The sequence below is a fragment of the Rhinolophus ferrumequinum genome, chromosome 11 (assembly GCF_004115265.2).
Source record: "Rhinolophus ferrumequinum isolate MPI-CBG mRhiFer1 chromosome 11, mRhiFer1_v1.p, whole genome shotgun sequence".
In the NCBI taxonomy this organism is placed as follows: domain Eukaryota; kingdom Metazoa; phylum Chordata; class Mammalia; order Chiroptera; family Rhinolophidae; genus Rhinolophus; species Rhinolophus ferrumequinum.
In genome coordinates, this window is record NC_046294.1 from 45,110,506 (window position 1) to 45,129,724 (window position 19,219).

A 19,219-nucleotide genomic window follows, 5' to 3' on the forward strand; every position below is an offset into this window, starting at 1 on the left:
GTGATGACATAAAGAAGGATAGAGAAATCATAATGAACAACCAGTTAGAACTAAAGAATACAATAACTGAAATAAAGAACACACTTGAAGGAATTACCAGCAGGTTAGATGAGGCAGAGGATCGAATCAGTGACTTAGAAGACAAGTTAGCAGAGATCACCCAAATGGAACAGCAAAAAGAAAAAAGAATAAAAGACAATGAAAATGGTTTAAGACACCTCTGGGATAATATCAAGACCAACAACATGCGCATCATAGGAATACCAGAGGGCGAAGAGAGGAAGCAAGGGATCGAAAACATATTTGAAGTAATAATGTCCAAAAACTTCCGAAACCTGGTGAAGGAAACTGACACACAAGCCCAGGAAGTGTAGAGAGTTCCAACCAGGATAAACCCAAACAGGTCCACACCAAGACACATTATAGTTAAAATGGCAAAGGTTAAAGACAAAGAGAGAATCCTAAAAGCAGCAAGAGAAAGACAGCGGTTTACATACAAGGGAACTCCTATAAGACTATCAAAGGACTTTTCTACAGAAACATTGCAGGCCAGGAGAGAGTGGCAGGAGATACTCAAAGTGATGGAAAACAAAGGCCTACAACCTAGATTGCTTTATCCAGCAAGGCTATCATTTAAAATTGAAGGAGAGTGTGGTGTGTTTTGGGCGCCCCGCAGAGATTGATTCACCTTCACCTGTGGGAGCCCTGGTTGACCCAGGTAGGAAGCCAGACAGGCAGTAAAACATGAACAGAAGAGTGGATTATTTGGTCACTGAGGAAGAGATTACTCTTACCAGAGGACTCTCAGGACTGGGCTTCAACATCATCGGTGGGACAGACCAGCAGGATGTCTCCAATGACAGTAGCATCTACGTCAGTCGCATCAAAGAGAACGGGGCTGTGGACCTGGATGGGCGGCTCCAGAAGGATGATAAGATCCTCTCGGCGAATGGTCAAGACCTAAAGAACCTGCTACACCAGGGTGCTGCAGACCTCTTTCGTAACGCAGGCTACGCCGTGTCCCTGAGAGTGCAGCACAGGCTACAGGTGCAGAATGGGCCTATAGCACCTCGAGGTGAAGGGGAACTGAGAGGTGGTCCCAGAGCCATGGTGCTGGTGCCAGTGTTTTCCCTCACCATGGTAGTGGCCTGGGCCTTCATGAGATACCGGCAACAACTTTGAAAAGCTTCCTTTCTTCCCGCACTCCCGATGAAGACACATTTCGTCCTTCTCCTACTAGCTCCTCTGCCATTCTTCCATATCTTTCCCTCTCTCTGCACAAGCCAACACATGATTGGAAGAGACTCCTTCCCAACCAGATCTTGCTGTTCAAAATCTTCAAATTCTCATATTCTAAAGGGAAAGTAAAGGCATTGTTTGAAGGAAAGATGAAGAAAAGACTTGCTTAGAACAAATGAACAGTTATATATTTCACTAAGACTGCCAATAGAAGTTCAGCTACAACCCAAAGAGGGAAAGGTCCAGTCTTTCCATCACCGCAGGTGATACCGGTTTTCTTAGCTGGCATGCCTCAAAGGCCTGTTGTGTGAAATAAGACAAAGAAAGGATTTTTCTTTTTAATGATCTTCCTTGGGAAGTTTTTGTGGCCTTTATTTACTTTCTAACTACACACTTGGGTGCCTGTATCAAACAAAAGATAATGAGGAGAGCATTTTTATTTCTTTTAAAAACATATATATATATATACATATATATATATACACACACACACATATGCATATATGATGGTGTAATAGTAATGCCTTTAATAGGTATGATAGTTTCTAGGTTTCTGTAAGGTGTGATCTTAAAGTATGATGTAAGGTGTGATCTTAATTGAAGTATTTGATATATAGTGGGAGTAAGAGAGAGTGAGCCTTACAGGATGCCCAATCTGAGTCATTGAAAAAAAAAAGAAAACTGAAGCAAGTAATTTAAAATCTTAGAAATCTTATTCTCATAATAGCTAAGGTGAAGTTGAGGTAAAATGCCATAATCCAGCTTTGCACAAGTCAATCTGTTCAAAAACCTTTGAGATTTAAAGATAAATAAATCTTACCCTAGTGACTTTTTTGCTACCTCACGTCCTATGAAAGGATCGGCTGGAATGATTGTGGTCAAAACTATAGTGATGGGGCCAAACCAACAAAAGAAAATACTCTAAAAAGACAGTGCCTCCAAGGGGGCACCTGAACCCTCTCAGGCAGTCTACTGGTCTTCTCCAGTTCTAGTAACAGGCAGAATCCAAGAGAACGAACTGCTCCCTGGCAGGATGGGCATGACATCAGCCTTGCTTCAGTTAAGTTTAGAGCGTTTGGATTGTTAGTGTTTTTGAAAAGCTCTACATAGTGGTTATGGCTTTTAATGAATAAACCATTTTGCAGGAAAATTGGGAAAAAAGAGATTTGTTTGTTTTAGGGGATAGGGAAGTTTGGTGGGTGTTTCACAGGGAAAGCTTGAGAGAAGGATATAGATGAATGGGTGCTAGGAAATACTAAGGTTATTAATGAGATGGGAATGGAAAGTTGGTTTTCAAGCACTAATGTGGGCTCCCAAGGCTAATTTTCTTACTTCAAGGAAATAATTTCCAAAAAAAAAAGTTATTTCCATCCTACAAACATACTGGCAAGACTATTGGCCTTATATAATCTTGACAGCAAGAGTATGAGGTAATGAGTTGTGTCTAATTGTTAGCATGGATGATCTAATGAGTATTTTACAAATATTGTTTATCAGCTTTGTTAAGACACTTTTGCAAAGAAGTAAAATACACATAGCCTCCACCCTAAAGGGTTTTTTGGTTCCAGTTGGGACAAGAAAAGTTATACATATAAAAATGATATTAGCTGTACAGGCAGGGCAATGTAAGTTGGTGTCACACTTATATTGCAGACAGCAAAAGAGAATGGTTACTGAATTTGAGACACTTGAGAAAGTTCCATGGAGGAAGGGGACAAGTTGTGGACCCTTGAGCTCACAGTCTAGTTAGGAGAATTCATAAATAGATGAAAGTTAAAAGTATATCATCAGATTAAATAAAAGTTGAAAACAATAAAATAAATGGTACTATTCAGAACACGATGCAGCAGCAAAGATGTGCAGACAACCATCACTTTTTTAGGAATTCAGAAAAAGAAAGCTGTCATGTAATGACATGAGGCCAGAGTAGAAAGGGAAGGCTTTTAATAATAAAAATCCCAGAAAGACTTTGCCCTCTCGGTCAACTATTTGTATAGGGAGAAACTTGCTTTAAGCAATCCTGATGTGACTTATGCTTTTAGACCTGAACTGTTCAGTGCTTTTGAGATTCACTCGGACGATTGCATTTCAAGGTTCTGCAGAGAAACACTGAGAATATTCCAGTGCCCACCGCAACCTGCCCCGTTGTGGAGGCACAGCCCCTGATGCCCTCCCTGTATCTGGAGGTCTGTGCCGTAGCTTCTGCAGTGGGTCTGCTTGCTCCCAGGATTCATCTCAGGGTCTGGACATTAACTCCTGGGAGGACCCGAGACATGCAAAACGAAGCAAAATGGCAAGCAGGAAGGAAAGCTATTTAATTTATCATTTGTTGATATATATACGTAAAAAGAACACTTATCTCATCGTCACTAGAAGTTTTGATTTGGTTAATAATAGGGATTTTGATGCACTTTAATAATTTAGGTTTTCTCTGGAATTAAATAGCATTTAAAGATCAACATACTAAAGTTTTAGGCAGATATGCTATCATATTATTTCTGATTCTCTAGAAGACTTATAGATATCGGAATCCATTGTAGGTCATTAAAAACATTCATGCTCGAAAGATACTTCATAGGAATGGCGGCAGCGGGGCGCGCTTTCTGAGTTCTCCTCCGGATCTTATTACAAACGGGACCTATAACCCATCAAAGAACTCTTTGCTCATCACACAGAACAGCTAAGAGACTCGTGGATTACTTGAAGCTAAGGATTACTTGAAGGTGAGCTAATTGGGCGAGCACAGGAAGAAAGGAAGGGAGCAGAGTGAAAACGCACGGCCGCCGGCGGCGGCGGCGGGGAAATCCGAGCCCGCAGCGGAGTCTCAGCCAGCGGCGGCGAAATCCGCGGTGGCACCCGCAGTTCCGGGCACGCACGGGATCCCAGGGCGGAACAGAGAGCACAGAGACCAGGAGGTGGGCTCTTTCCCTGCATCCCACGGCTGATTTCTCCCGCCGGGAGGGCGGCTAGTGGGCCCTGGGGCGGACAAAGAACACAGACTCCATACCTGGGCCCCTCCCCCGCCCCGCTCTTCTGATCCTCCCCCCGCCCTTCCAGAGACTTAAACTGGCCCCTGAACTGAGGAGTACTCTCAGATTACAGAGGAGCCGTAGTAGTGCTCAGGCTCTGGGAAGCCTGACAGGCAGCCCTGACCCAGGGAAGAGGCTGGGAAGAGTGTGATTTTGGCTGGGCTAGGAGAGAAGAGACTCCTCCATCCCCAGCCCCCACCCTTTCTGGCCTGCCTAGGGTGGGGCAAGTGCAACTGCAGAGACACTCCCAGGGATCAGCAGTAAGGCAGACGCAGCTCTGGGCTTTTAGCAGCTCAGAAATCTCCCGCCAGCACCCCCCCATACACACACACACTGAAGAAGTGCCCTAAGACTCAGGAGTACTGGACACGGGGCTGGTGGTGCTATTCTCAGTGTGCATATGTGCAGGCAAGGGCAGAAACTGCACTGACTTTGTAAAAACCATCATCCAGACCCCTCAGGCCCACGCATTTAAATCTACAGTCCCAAAGTCACTCTGGGCACCAGGTGACCGGCTCTGCCTGAGCAATAAGCAGGGGGCTCTTTGGTACAGCAGAGAACAACCTGGACATTACTTGGTGGGCTTAAGCCAAGACTGGCGCTGCTTTTTGTTTTGCTTTGTTTTGTTTTGTTTTGCTTTATCTTTATATCTTTGATATCTTTGCCTGTGTCGAATGGGGTTATCGGTTGTTTCTATATGTGAATGTATTGGATTTTTTTCTTTGTTGTTGTTGTTGCTGTTGTGCTTGGTGATTTGCTTTGTGCTGAAACTGCCCTACCAGGGCCCAGCTTAAGAGGCACAAGATTCAACATATCTAGAGGCCAACACCAGACCAAACCAAGGTACTACCGGGTTTGACCTACAAGTCATACACCCAGAGGGAATTCTCTGCAGGCACTAGAGCCCATAGAGGCCAAACCACATTTAAGTGGTCAACCCTCACACAGCAGAATATCCTGCGGTGGGCAGAGCCAAGTCTCACAACGAGTCAGCCTAGGAGTTAACCCCACCTACTCACAACCAAAAAGCAATTAAAGATCTTCTTGAACAGGACAATATACACAACACAAGAGTCATCTTTGGAGCACACGCAGAGGGGAAGAACGACGTAGTGCAAGTCAAATATAAAGGACACATACTACATAAGATAACCTAGCAAGAACTAAGAACTCTAGGGGATCTACCTAATACATCAAACCAAACACAGAGAGTCAGCCAGAATGGGGAAACAAAGATACACGTCCCAAATAAAAGAACAGAAGAAACCACAACTGGAACCAAATGAAGCAGACGTAACCAACCTCTCAGAGACAGAGTTCAGAACACTGGTAATAAGAATGTTAAAGGAGCTTAGAGAAGACATAAAGAAGGATGTAGAAATCATAATGAACAACCAGTTAGAACTAAAGAACACAATTACCGAAATTAAGAACTCACTTGAAGGAATTACCAGCAGGTTAGATGAAGCAGAGGATCGAATCAGTGACTTAGAAGACAAGGTAGCAGAGATCACCCAAACGGAACAACAGAAAGAAAAAAGAATAAAAAACAATGAGGATGGCTTAAGAGACCTCTGGGATAATATCAAGCGCAACAACATGCGCATCATAGGAATACCAGAAGGTGAAGAAAGGAAGCAAGGGATTGAGAACATATTTGAAGTAATAATGTCCGAAAACTTCCCCAACCTGATGAAGGAAACCAACATACAAGCCCAGGAAGTGCAGAGAGTTCCAACCAGGATAAACCCAAACAGGTCCACACCAAGACACATTATAGTTAAAATGGCAAAGCTTAAAGACAAAGAGAGAATCCTAAAAGCAGCAAGAGAAAGACAAAGGGTTACATACAAGGGAACTCCCATAAGACTATCAAATGATTTTTCTACAGAAACATTGCAGGCCAGGAGAGAGTGGCAGGAGATACTCAAAGTGATGGAAAACAAAGGCCTACAACCTAGATTGCTTTATCCAGCAAGGCTATCATTTAAAGTTGATGCAGAGATAAAGAGCTTCCCAGAAAAGAATAAGCTAAAGGAATTTATTACCACCAAGCCAGCATTGCAAGAAATACTAAAAGGACTTCTGTAAATAGAAGAAAGATCAAAACAACCTAACTACAAATTTAAAAATGGCAATAACTATGTACCTATCAATAATTACTTTAAATGTAAATGATTAAATGCTCCAATCAAGAGACATAGGGTGCCTGACTGGATAAGAAAGCAAGACCCTTGTATATGCTGTATACAAGAGACTCACCTCAGAACAAAAGACACACACAGGCTGAAAGTGAAGGGTTGGAGTAAGATATTTCATGCAAATGGAAATGAGAAGAAAGCTGGAGTTGCAATACTTATATCTGACAAAATAGACTTTAAAATGAAGAACATATTAAAAGATAAAGATGGGCACTATATAATAATAAAGGGATCGATCCGACAAGAGGACATAACCCTAGTAAACATCTATGCACCCAACATAGGAGCACCTAAATATATAAAACAGGTACTGACTGACATAAAGGCAGAGATCAACAGTAACACTATCATAGTAGGGGAATTCAACACACCTCTGACAACAAGGGACAGGTCTTCCAGACAGAAAATCAATATGGAAACAACAGCCTTAAATGATACATTGGACCACTTGGATTTAATCGATATTTTCAGAACATTTCACCCCAATGCTGCAAAATACACGTTTTTCTCAAGCGCACATGGAACATTTTCCAAGATAGACCATATGTTAGGCCACAAAACAAGTCTTGATAAATTTAAGAAAATTGAAATCATACCAATTGTCTTCTCTGATCACAATGCTACGAAATTAGAAATGAACTACAGGAAAAAAACTGGAAGACACATCAATTCATGGAGGCTGAATAACTTATTACTAAATAATGAATGGGTCAAGCAGGAGATCAAGGAAGAAATCAAAAGATATCTCAAGACAAACGAAAATGAAAACACGACGACCCAATATCTATGGGATGCCGCGAAAGCAGTCCTAAGAGGGAAATTCATAGCTTTGCAGGTGTACCTAAAGAAACAAGAAACATCACTAATCAACAGTTTATCTTCACACTTAAGGGATCTGGAAAAAGAACAGCAAAATAAGCCCAAAGGGAGCACAAGGAAGGGGATAATAAAGATCAGAGCAGAAATAAATGAAATAGAAACCAGAAAAACAATACAAAAGATCAACGAATCCAAGAGTTGGTTCTTAGAGAAGATAAACAAAATTGACAAACCTTTAGCCAGACTCATTAAAAAAAAGAGAGAGAAGACCCAAATTAATAAAATCAGAAATGAAAGAGGAGAAGTGACAACGGACACTGCAGAAATACAAAAAGTTTTAAGAAGTTACTATGAGCAACTATATGCCAACAAATTTGACAATCTGGAAGAAATGGACAATTTTCTAGAGGCGTACAACCTTCCAAGGCTAACTCAAGAAGAAACAGAAAACCTGAATAGACTGATTACCACCACGGAAATTGAATCAGTAATCAACAATCTCCCAACAAACAAAAGCCCTGGACCAGATGGCTTTACAGGTGAATTTTACAAAACGTTCAAAAAAGAATTATCACCTATTCTCCTCAAGCTCTTCCAAAAAATCCAGCAGGAGGTAAGACTCCCAAACACTTTTTATGAAGCCACTATCACCCTGATCCCAAAATCAGACAAAGACACCACAAAAAAACAAAACTACAGGCCGATATCTCTAATGAACATAGATGCAAAAATCCTCAACAAAATATTAGCGAACAGAATTCAGCAATACATTAAAAAGATCATACACCATGATCAAGTGGGATTCATCCCTGGTATGCAAGGGTGGTTCAACATCCGCAAATCAATTAATGTGATACACCACATTAACAAAATGAAAAATAAAAATCACATGATCATATCAATAGATGCAAAAAAAGCATTTGATAAAATCCAACAGCCATTTATGATAAAAACCCTTAAGAAAGTGGGAATAGAGGGATCATATCTCAACATAATAAAGGCCATATATGACAAACCCACAGCTAACAACATACTCAATGGGGAAAAGCTAAAACCATTCCCCCTAAGATCAGGAACAAGGCAAGTTTGCCCACTATCTCCGCTTCTATTCAACATAGTGCTGGAAGTTCTAGCCACAGCAATCAGACAAGAAAAAGAAATAAAAGGCATCCAAATTGGTAGGGAGGAAGTGAAATTATCATTATATGCAGAGGATATGATACTATATAGAGAGAACCCTAAAGACTCCACCAAGAAGCTATTAGAGCTGATAGATGAATTTAGTAAAGTAGCAGGATACAAAATTAATATTCAGAAATCAGTTGCATTTGTATATACCAATAAGAAAACATCAGAAGGAGAAATTAAAAAAACAATCCCATTTACAATTGCGCCAAAGAATATAAAATACCTGGGAATAAATTTAACCAAAGAAGTAAAAGATCTGTACTCAGAAAATTATAAGACACTGAAGAAAGGAATGAAGGAAGATATAAATAGATGGAAACACATATCATGTTCATGAATAGGAAGAATTAATATAGTTAAAATGTCCATACTGCCTAAGGCAATATACATATTCAACGCAATTCCTATCAAACTACCAACGACGTTTTTCACAGAAATAGAACATATAAGCCTAAAATTTATATGGGACCATAAAAGACCCCGGATAGCCTCAGCAATCTTGAGAAATAAGAACAAAGTGGGAGGTATAACAATACCTGACTTCAAATTATACTACAAGGCTACAGTAATCAAAACAGCATGGTACTGTCATAAAAACAGACACATAGATCAATGGAACAGAATAGAGAGTCCAGAAATAAATCCATGCCTGTATGGCCATTTAATCTACGACAATGGAAGCAAGAATGTATGATGGGGTAAAGACAGTCTATTCAATAAATGGTGCTGGGAAACCTAGACAGACACATGCAAAAAAATGAAGCTGGACCACCTCCTTACACCATATACAAAAATAAATTCAAAATGGCTTAAAGACTTAAATGTAAGATCTGAAACCATAAAATACCTAGAAGAAAATATAGGAAGAAACTTCACAGACATTACCTGGAGTAAGAGTTTTACTGATATATCCCCTCGAGCGAGGGAAGTAAGAGAAAAAATAAACATGTGGGATTATATCAAACTAAAAAGTTTTTTCACAGCAAAGGAAACCATCAATAAAACAAAAAGGGATCCTACTGAATGGGAAAAGATATTTGCCAATGATATATCTGATAAGGGATTAATATCACAAATCTATGAAAAACTCACTCAACTCAACTCCAAAAAAACAAACGATCCAATTAAAAAATGGGCAGAGGACTTGAAGAGACATTTTTCTAAAAAGGACATACAGATGGCAAACAGACATATGAAGAAATGCTCAACCTCACTAACCATCAGAGAAATGCAAATAAAAACCACAATGAGATACCACCTCACCCCAGTCAAAATGGCTATCATCAATAAATCAACAAACAACAAGTGCTGGCGCGGATGTGGAGAAAAGGGAACGCTTGTGCACTGTTGGTGGGATTCCGGATTGGTGCAGCCACTATGGAAAACAGTATGGAGGTATCTCAAAAATCTGAAAATGGAACTACCCTATGATCCAGTAATTCCACTCCTAGGTATCTATCCGGAGAAATCCAAAACTCCAATTCAAAAATCTTTATGCACTACTATGTTTATTGCAGCACTATACACAATCGCTAAGACATGGAAACAACCGAAATGCCCATCGGTAGATGACTGGATTAAGAAACTGTGGTACATTTATACGATGGAGTATTACGCAGCCATAAAGAAGAAAGAAATCTTACCATTTGCAACAACATGGATGGACCTAGAGAACATTATGTTAAGTGAAATAAGTCAGACAGAGAAAGATAAGTACCATATGATCTCACTTATATGCGGAATCTAAAGAAAAGAATAAGTGAATGAACTAATCAGAAACAGTTTTGGGGACAAAGAGGAAAAACTGAGGGTTGCTAGATGGGCGGGGGGGTGGGGGTAAGGGTGAGGGCATTAGAAAACAATCAGTAACCACAAGATGGCCACGGGGTTTGAAAATTAATCTGGGGAACGTAATTTAGTGGTTACCAGAGGTTAAAGGGGTTGCGGGGTGGGAGATGAGGGTAAGGGGGATCAAATATGTGGTGATGGAAGGAGAACTGACTCTGGATGGTGAACACATAATGTAATTTATAGATGATGTGATACAGAATTGTGCACCTGAGATCTATGTAATTTTACTAACAATTGTCACCCCAATAAATTTAATTTAAAAAAAACACACACACACACACAAAAAATTCATGCTCTTTATAAATTCAATCTAATATTCCTGGCACTTTCGATATTGTATCTTATATTCCTACCACCTAAATTACTGTATTCAAAGTTTTAAAAAATGAATGAAAGTATTTTTAAGACCAGATACTTAAAACACTTCTCTATGTCACATTGCTTCAATCATCCCTATTTCCTTCTGCCAAGTTTTAATCTGTGCTATTGATTTAACTTAATCACACCATCTAGCCATGTATAATGGAAAAAGGAAATTAATATTTCTTACTGTATTCTGTGCCAGGTACTGTACTAAACCCTGATTGGTAACACTGTTTATGCCACACAACTCCGATCTAAGTATTGTTATAAAGACCCTAAAGAAAAGATAATAAAATTACTTTCCTAAGATTACATCAATGGTAATAATAGAATCAGGATTTAAACTCAACTTCAGGTACCATCATCAATGATACTTTGTCACTGGCAGTGGTTGTCAAAGTGAGGTCTCTTGACAAAAGCATCAGCATTACCTGAGGACAGGTGGCCGGTTAGCTCAGTTGGTTAGTGCGCGTGCTACTAACACTAAGGTTGCCGGCTCGATCCCCACCTGGGCCACTTTGAGCTGTGCCCTTCTTTTAAAAACAAAAAAAGGAAGCATTACCTGAGGACTTGCTAGAAAACCAAATTACTGGGCTTCACTACAGATCTGAATCAAAATGGGGAGGGCACCCACCAATCTGTTTTAATAAGCCCTATAGGTGACTGATTCGACTAACGTTTGAGAATCACTGCTCTATGCCAGTAATTGTCCCCTTTTCCTCAGGTTGGAATTATCTGGAGAGCTTATAAAAATTCTCATGCCTGGGCTGCACCTATATCAATTCAATACAATCTCAGGGCGGGACTTGGGCACCAAAATAATAAATTTCATCAAGTGATTCCAGTGTGCAATGTCAGTAAAAAATGCTGTATGGCATTTAAAACTAGACACTACTTAAGTTACATACAGACAGTGCTCCAGCCAAAAATGAAAGTTCTCTAGGGCCTTTTTTAGAGCCCCTCTCTTCATGAGCTTCTCTCCCAAGTATAGGCGTAGAATAGCAAGTGGCTTCTGATTTGCTAAGGACTGACCAACCTCCAGCAAAATGTATTAGTGAGTGTTTCAGGTTGTGCATCTGTTAACAAATTAGAACCAAATGTAGAACACTGGCGTCAAAGAGAACCAGAAAGATTCTAGGATGAATCTGTCCTAGAGATGAGAAAATCAAGCCTCAGAGAGGTGAGCTAATGACCCAGAGCAAAGACAGTTTGTTGCAGAGGTGCTCTTTCTGTCTCATTTATGTCTTGAATGTGTCCACTACATGATCATATGCAGAACTATCCTTTTTATCTTAGTCCATTTCCATCTTCTCTCTTTGGACCTTAAATAAAGACCAGGAGAACTGATTGACAGCTTAAGTGTACTGCAAGCATCATGCAAAATTGGGAGATGTCACAGAATAATCTGAGAAAGACCTGATACCAAGTTTAATTAAATGAGTTATTCTGAGACTGATTCCAGTAGTTTTAATCTAGAGAAGTATGTTTTTTGATGTTGGACATTGTTTTTATTGTGTAAATAAGCAACTTAAGATGTATTTAAAAACCGAAACAACAAAAGGAATATGAAGCTGTCAAGTATGTACGAGAGTGGAGTTTATGTAATTTCATGTGGAGTCAATAAAGATTTGATTCTACTCAAAAAAATAATAATAAAATAAAATTGAAGGAGAGAGAGTTTCCCAGAAAAGAATAAGCTAAAGGAATTTATTACCACCAAGCCAGCATTGCAAGAAACATTAAAAGGGCCTCCGTAAACAGAAGAAAGATGAAAACAATCTAACTACAAATTAAAAAATAGTAATAACTATGTACCTATCAATAATCAGTTTAAATGTAAATGGATTAAATGCTCCAATCAAAAGACAAAGGGTGGCTGAGTGGATATGAAAGCAACACCCTTGTATATGCTGTATATGAGATACACCTCAGATCAAAAGATACACACAGTCTGAAAGTGAGGGGTTGGAGTAAGATATTTCATGCAAATGGAAATGAGAAAAAAGCTGGAGTTGTAATACTTGTATCTGACAAAATAGACTTTAAAATTAAGAATATATTAAAAGACAAAGATAGACACTATATAATAATAACAGGATCCATTTGGCAAGAGGAAATAACCCTAGAGAACATCTATGCACCTAACATAGGAGCATCTAAATATATAAAACAGATATTGACTGACATAAAGACAGAGATCAACAGTAACAGTATCATAGTAGGGGACTTCAACACACCTCTGACAACAAGGGACAGGTCTTCCAGACAGAAAATCAATATGAAAACAATGGCCTTCAATGACACATTGGACCAGTTGGATTTAATCGATATTGTCAGAGCATTACACCCCAAAGCTGCAGAATACACATTCTTCTCAAGCGCACATGGAACATTTTCCAAGATAGACCACATGTTAGGCCACAAAACAAGTCTTGATAAATTTAAGAAAATTGAAATCATTCCAATTGTCTTCTCTGTCCACAGTGCTATGAAATTAGAAATCAACTACAGGAAAAAAAACTGGAAGACACACAAATACATGGAGGCTGAATAACATGTTACTAAATAATGAATGGGTCAACCATAAGATCAATCTGATACACCACATTAATAAAATAAAAGATAAAAATCATAGAATCATATCAATGGATGCAGAAAAAAGCATACAACAAGTCAACGTCCATTTTTGATCAAAATACTCACTAAAATGGCCTAGAGCGAAAGTATCTCAACATAATAAAGGCCAAATATAACAAACTCTCAGCTAATATATTCAGTGGTGAAAAACTGAAAGCTTTTCTTCTCTAAGATCAGAAACAAGACAAGGATGCCCACTCTCACTACCGTTATTCAACATAGTATTAGAAGTCCAAGCCAGAACAATGAGGCAGGAAAAAGAAATAAAAGGCATCCAAATTAGGAATAAAGAAGTAAAACTGTCACTATTTGTAGATGACATGGTTCTATATAGGTAAAATCCAAAAGCCTCTACCAAAGTTTAGAAACAATCAACAAATACAGTAAAGTTGCAGGAGCCAAATTTATTTTTTACACTCCCACATTTCTCCACTAAAAATGTCTCCTTAGAATGGTGTTTGTTTCAAAATATGATTGACCACTTGGCAGCATTTGTAAAATGAAATTTGAAGGACTTTTTAAAATGATAGCTCCTGAGCAATAAGCTAGACACCTCCTGACAGAATCTCTGTGAGTGGGACTAAAATCCACATTTTTAAGATGTCTTCAGGTGGTAATGATGTAAAATGAAAACTGAGGACAAACACTTAGAAAAATTAACTCATATTTTGTACTCCAAATTGGCTTAAAACCAAGTCTAGTTCAATCAGGCAGAGGAGTGAGGACATTACAGTATTTAACACCTCCATTAATTGGCTGCAATGTTGCCTTTCTTGAATAGATCCCTGCTGCTTTTAATCTATCTCCATAACTCGGCATTCAAATAAATCAAAACTGTATGATAGACCAGGAGCAAAAAAAACATTGTCTAAATCTTTCCAGCATCCCAAAGTATGGGCAAGGAATGTACCTCCAGGATCAAGTCCTTTTCAGGAGGCAACAGTAAAGTTCACAAGAACTAAGGGACATTTATGGCTTCTACTCCTTCCTATTGCCACCCGTGTCTCTACTTCTTCCTCACTTACACAACCCCAACACCTGCTCTGAGGCACACAAAGCTATGAACAATGGCTTATGGCCTTTGAAAACTATCAGAACAAGTACCTGATATAACAGTTCTTCAATATACACACATTTTACATGTATTTTTTTAGAGAATAAATCAGTGAAAAGAGAAACTAGGTATTGAACAAGAATATAATTCTGTATTAGTAGGTTCTTACTGAAACTGACAAAGTTGACTTTTTAAGTGGCTGCAAAGGATTTCTTCCCAGAGTCTCCAGCTGGCCAGAGGAGGAGGGACCCTGATACATTCCATGACTGTAAAGGTAACTTCCTCATGAGGAAAATACTAGTGTCTTCTGGAACCACCTACACCTAGTAAAGACCTGTGTTTTAATCTTCAGCAGGGATCACCTTAGTAGACTCCATAACTACCAGAGACTCTGTCTTTAACAAGCACTAAATATGTGAATGAATTGCCATTATACTTTCTCTAGTCAGTATAAAGTCTTACTTGTTCCATTTTGCTTGATCTAAAGGGGTGTACAGTAGGGTACAAGGTGATGCTCCCAAATCATTAGTGGATCATCTTGTTCCTTGGGAACATATCAAAAGTCTGCCAGCTCCCTTCAGAAAAGGTTTTGAAGAATGTCTTCTGACCCGTCACACTTTTACACAGTGCCCTGCAGAGCTTACTCGTGCAGAGTGCAGAGTGAGAAGAGCCTGATAGAGTAATGGGACCCACACTGACTCCCCAGTTCCCAGTGCCAGAATAATATTGGTCCAAATATGAACCACAATGTCTAGTGGAGGCAATTATCATTGAAGTTTACTCTCCTTCCTACATGCCTTTGTCTGTGCCCTTGAAGTGACAGCTCTGAGAACTCTAGCTCAATAGGCTTAGTCCTAAGTCTTAGAAGGAAAAAGCAGGTACAGCTTTTCCTAACCTTTTGGTTCCTTCCTAACCTATTGGTTCGTAAATAGCTGTGGGAATGCAAAAGCAGAAGAGGCCTTCCTCGAGTCAAAACCTCCTACAGCTCTAGAGGAAAGAGTCTCCCCATTTTGAGACAATAAGGAAAAAAACAGAGCTTGTTAAAACATTAGCAAAAAAGAGACACAGCATCTCCCTTAACTTTCAGTCTATGGCAAAATGAAAATTTATTCCCCATGTTGTAGCAATTCTCATGGCTAACATTTCTTATTGAGTCATGGCAGGAGTACCAGGAGATGGGAAGCGACCTCTGAAAGTTAACCTACAGGACAATCTCTGTCTGCAGCTGTGGTATGTAGTTTCAAGTTAAATTTCAAAGGGAAAAAAAGGCACAGCCTTAATTCAGGCCCTTCTGTCTTGATCATTCCTTCCACTCCCAATGTAAGCTTCCCAATGTTTATCATAATTTGATATATGGTAATCCAAAATCATGTATTTATGCTCCCTTCAGTGGCTGGTATGCCATTTCTCTTTCAATCTTCATGGTCTCAGGGAGATTGGATAGAGTCCCTCTATCTTGGGAGCTTCTGTTTTTCCTCAGTTTCCACTCCCAGTCCTGTAGAATTCTCTGGTTCTCAGGCCTCATCCTATTAAAGTAGCTTTTGTCTCAACTTTGTGTTCCAGCTACACTTGCCAGTTTCCTGGTACTTTGGTTCCTAGACCAATCTTAACCAAAAATAATCTCAGTAAATTTGCCTGTACCACGTCAGAGAGATAGAGGCACCAAATGAATTCCATGTCCTGAATAGCCCAGCTCCAATTTCTGAGCCACCTAAAACCCAAGTCCCTTCTAGCAACTAAATACTGAATTAGGAGTGATAAAGGATATATTGAAGGTTATATGTAATATCAGATAACAGCCATACCTACATGTTTTGATGGGATACACCGCTTATTTTAAGTTTATATCTAAGTATTTCTCTTTTGGTGCTAATGTAAATGGTATTGTGTTTTTAATATCAAATTACAAATGATTATTGCTGGTATAAAGAAAAACAGTGTTTGTTTGTTTGTTTGTTTTTTCTATGTTAATCTTTATAACCTGCAAACTCGCTGTACACTTATATCTTGCAAACTTGCTGCATTCACTTGTTATTTCCATGATATTTTTTTTGTTGATTCTTTGGGGTTTTCTTCATAGACATTCATGTCATCTATAAAGAAAGACAGTTTTATTTCTTCCTTCCCAATCTATGTATCTTTTATTTCTTTTTCTTTTCTTAATCCATTAGCTAGGACTTCCAGCAGGATATTGAGGAGGAGTGGTGAGAGGGCAGATCCTAGCCTGTTTCTGATTTCAGAAGGAAAGCTTATAGTTTTCCACCAGTAAGTATGATGGTAGGTGTAGGGCTTTGTAAATGTTCTTTATCAAGTTGAGGAATTATCCCTCTATTCCTATTTTGTGCTGAGAGTTTTCATAATGAATGGGTGTTGAATTCTGTCAAATGGTTTTTCTCCATCTATTGATATAATCGGGATATTTCTTCTTAGTCGGTTATGATGTAATGCTTTGCTTTTTAAATGTTGAACCAGTTTTGCATACTTGGTCAGTTGTCTTTCAAGGAATCGGTGTATTTCATCAAAGTTGTGAACATATAGTTCTTTATAGTATTCCTTTCATATCCTCTTAATGTCTAAAGGATCAGGATTCATAACCCATATTTTATTTCTGCTATTAGTAATTTGTGTCTTCTCTCCTTTTTCTTAGTCTAGCTTATCAGTTTTGTTGGCATTTTCAAAGAATCAGTTTTTGGCTTCATTGATAATCTCTATTGATTTCCTGTTTTCAATTTCATTGATTTCTGCTTCAATTTTTATTATTTCTTTTCTCCTGCTTATTTGGATTTAATTTTCTCTTCATTTCCCATGGTGGAAGATTAGCTTTTTGATTTCATATCTTTAATCTTTTCTAATATATTCATTCAATGCTATAAATTTCCCTCCAAGCACTGCTTTCACTGTATTCCACAAATTTTGGTAAGTTGTATAATCAAGCATTGTTATTATTTCATTTTTCCTCTGTTACTTTGGCAGTTATACATTCTTTGACTCTTCTCTTTGCACATTATACTAGACATTATAACATGTATGCTTAACTTAACAAAACATATCAAAATGAACTGAATCTTTGACCCTCCTCCCAAATACTGCAAGAACCTGGGGGCATTTTAAATCCTTTTGGCCATGCATTCCAACTTGAATGCAAGGGAGAGTTTGTGAGGGATGAAAAAGAAGTGAGATTGAAGAGAGATTTAAATGGGTAAATTAAAAGACATGGTAAACTATAGTTATAGTTTAAACTATATTTATAGGGAGAAGAAAGATGAGTAGGATGCCCACTGGTTGGAAGTATGGTAGTACCATTCAGTAGGACAGGAATCACAGGAAGAGGGGAGACCTGAATACTATGTGAAGTTGAGATATATGAAATCTCATCTCATCTGCTGGCAAAGACATGTCCTGAACGCAGTGGGGGGTTGGGAGGAAGCATGACTGATACAACATTGAATCCAAGAGTATTTTTGGTTTTATATACACAGGTTAGCATGACATCAGTATACAGAGAATTGCTCATAATACATACACAGTTCATAACACATTCATAGTTATCACAATACAAAGATGATGTTAACTAGGGCAGGTGAAGAATAAGAAGGGAAGGACAGGCATAAACCAGTTTAAAAGTGCATTGTATTTATTTATTTTTAATGAGTTATATAACATTGTGTAGGTTTAGTATCTACAACATGTTGATCTGATACATTTACATATTGCAATATTATTACCACCATAAAGTCAGCTAACACTTCTATCATGTCACATAAGTTTTTCCTTTTGTGGTGGGAACAATTAAGATCAAGTCTCTTAGCACCATTAAAGTTTATAATACAGTACTTTTTTATAATCACTATGCTAAACATTAGATGTCCAGGACATATTTATCTACTAATTACAAGTTTGTACCTTTAAAAAACATCTACCAAATTACCCCACCCTGCTAATTATTATTCTATGCTTGCATTTTACAAGTTTGGCTTTTTCAGATTATACGTATATGTGGTATCACACAGTATTTGTCTTTCTCTGTCTGACTTATCTCACTTCGCATAATGCACTGAAGGGCCATTTCTGTTGTTACAAATGGTAGTATTTTCCTATTATGCATTGCTGACTAATATCCTCTGTGTGTGTGTGTGTGTGTGTGTGTGTGTGTGTGTGTGTGTGTGTGTAATCTTGGCTATTATGGAAAATGCTGCAATAAACAAGGGAGTGCACGGCCTCCTCTCACAACTCACCCCTCCCCTGGCTCCACCTATTTGGGCTGATCCCTGCAGGAGTAAACAGAACTGCTGAAACATACGGGCTCTGAATCTGGTGCAGGAAGAGATTTGGAACTTCAAAAGCTCTCCGCGTACCCACACGGACACTGCACCCTGTGACTCACGTGAACTATTAACAGAGGAGAAGCCCAACTCCCAGGGAATCGCCCCATTGTGTGAGAAGCTGGAATAGAACAGAGAAAACATAACACTACCGTGTGAAAAAAAAAAAAAAAAGGCTGCAGTCGGAGAGAAAATAAAACATTCTACCAACAAGTACTGGAAAACAAAAGAAAGCCCTCTTCCTATCAACCTGTTGCAGAAGCCACTCCTGTAGATGTCTAGGAAGAGAAATAATAAATCAGTAATTGCCATGAATAACCAAGGCAACAAGACAGCTCAGAAAGAAAGTGAAAAGTCTCCAGAAAAGGAACTTAAAGATATGGAAATATGTGACTTAAATGACAGAGAATTCAAGATTGCAGTTCTGAAAAAACTCAACGAAATGCAAGAAAACACAGAAAGGCAGTTTAATGAACTCAGAAACACAATCAAAGAACAACATGAGCATTTTACGAA

At 38.8% G+C, this 19,219-nt stretch overlaps 1 protein-coding gene across 1 annotated transcript; it reads left to right on the top strand.

The window, feature by feature from the left end:
- Positions 1-734: 734 nt before the first annotated feature.
- On the top strand, positions 735-1,182 carry LOC117031273 (synaptojanin-2-binding protein-like). The gene has a single exon (XM_033121774.1). The coding sequence runs from the start codon at positions 745-747 to the stop codon at positions 1,180-1,182; it is 438 nt and encodes a 145-aa protein (XP_032977665.1). The 5' UTR covers positions 735-744.
- The last annotated feature ends 18,037 nt before the right edge of the window (positions 1,183-19,219 follow it).

Bases quoted from the DNA above. Each gene is read 5' to 3' on its own strand.
- LOC117031273 (XM_033121774.1), top strand. From the start codon at position 745: ATGAACAGAAGAGTGGATTATTTGGTCACTGAGGAAGAGATTACTCTT.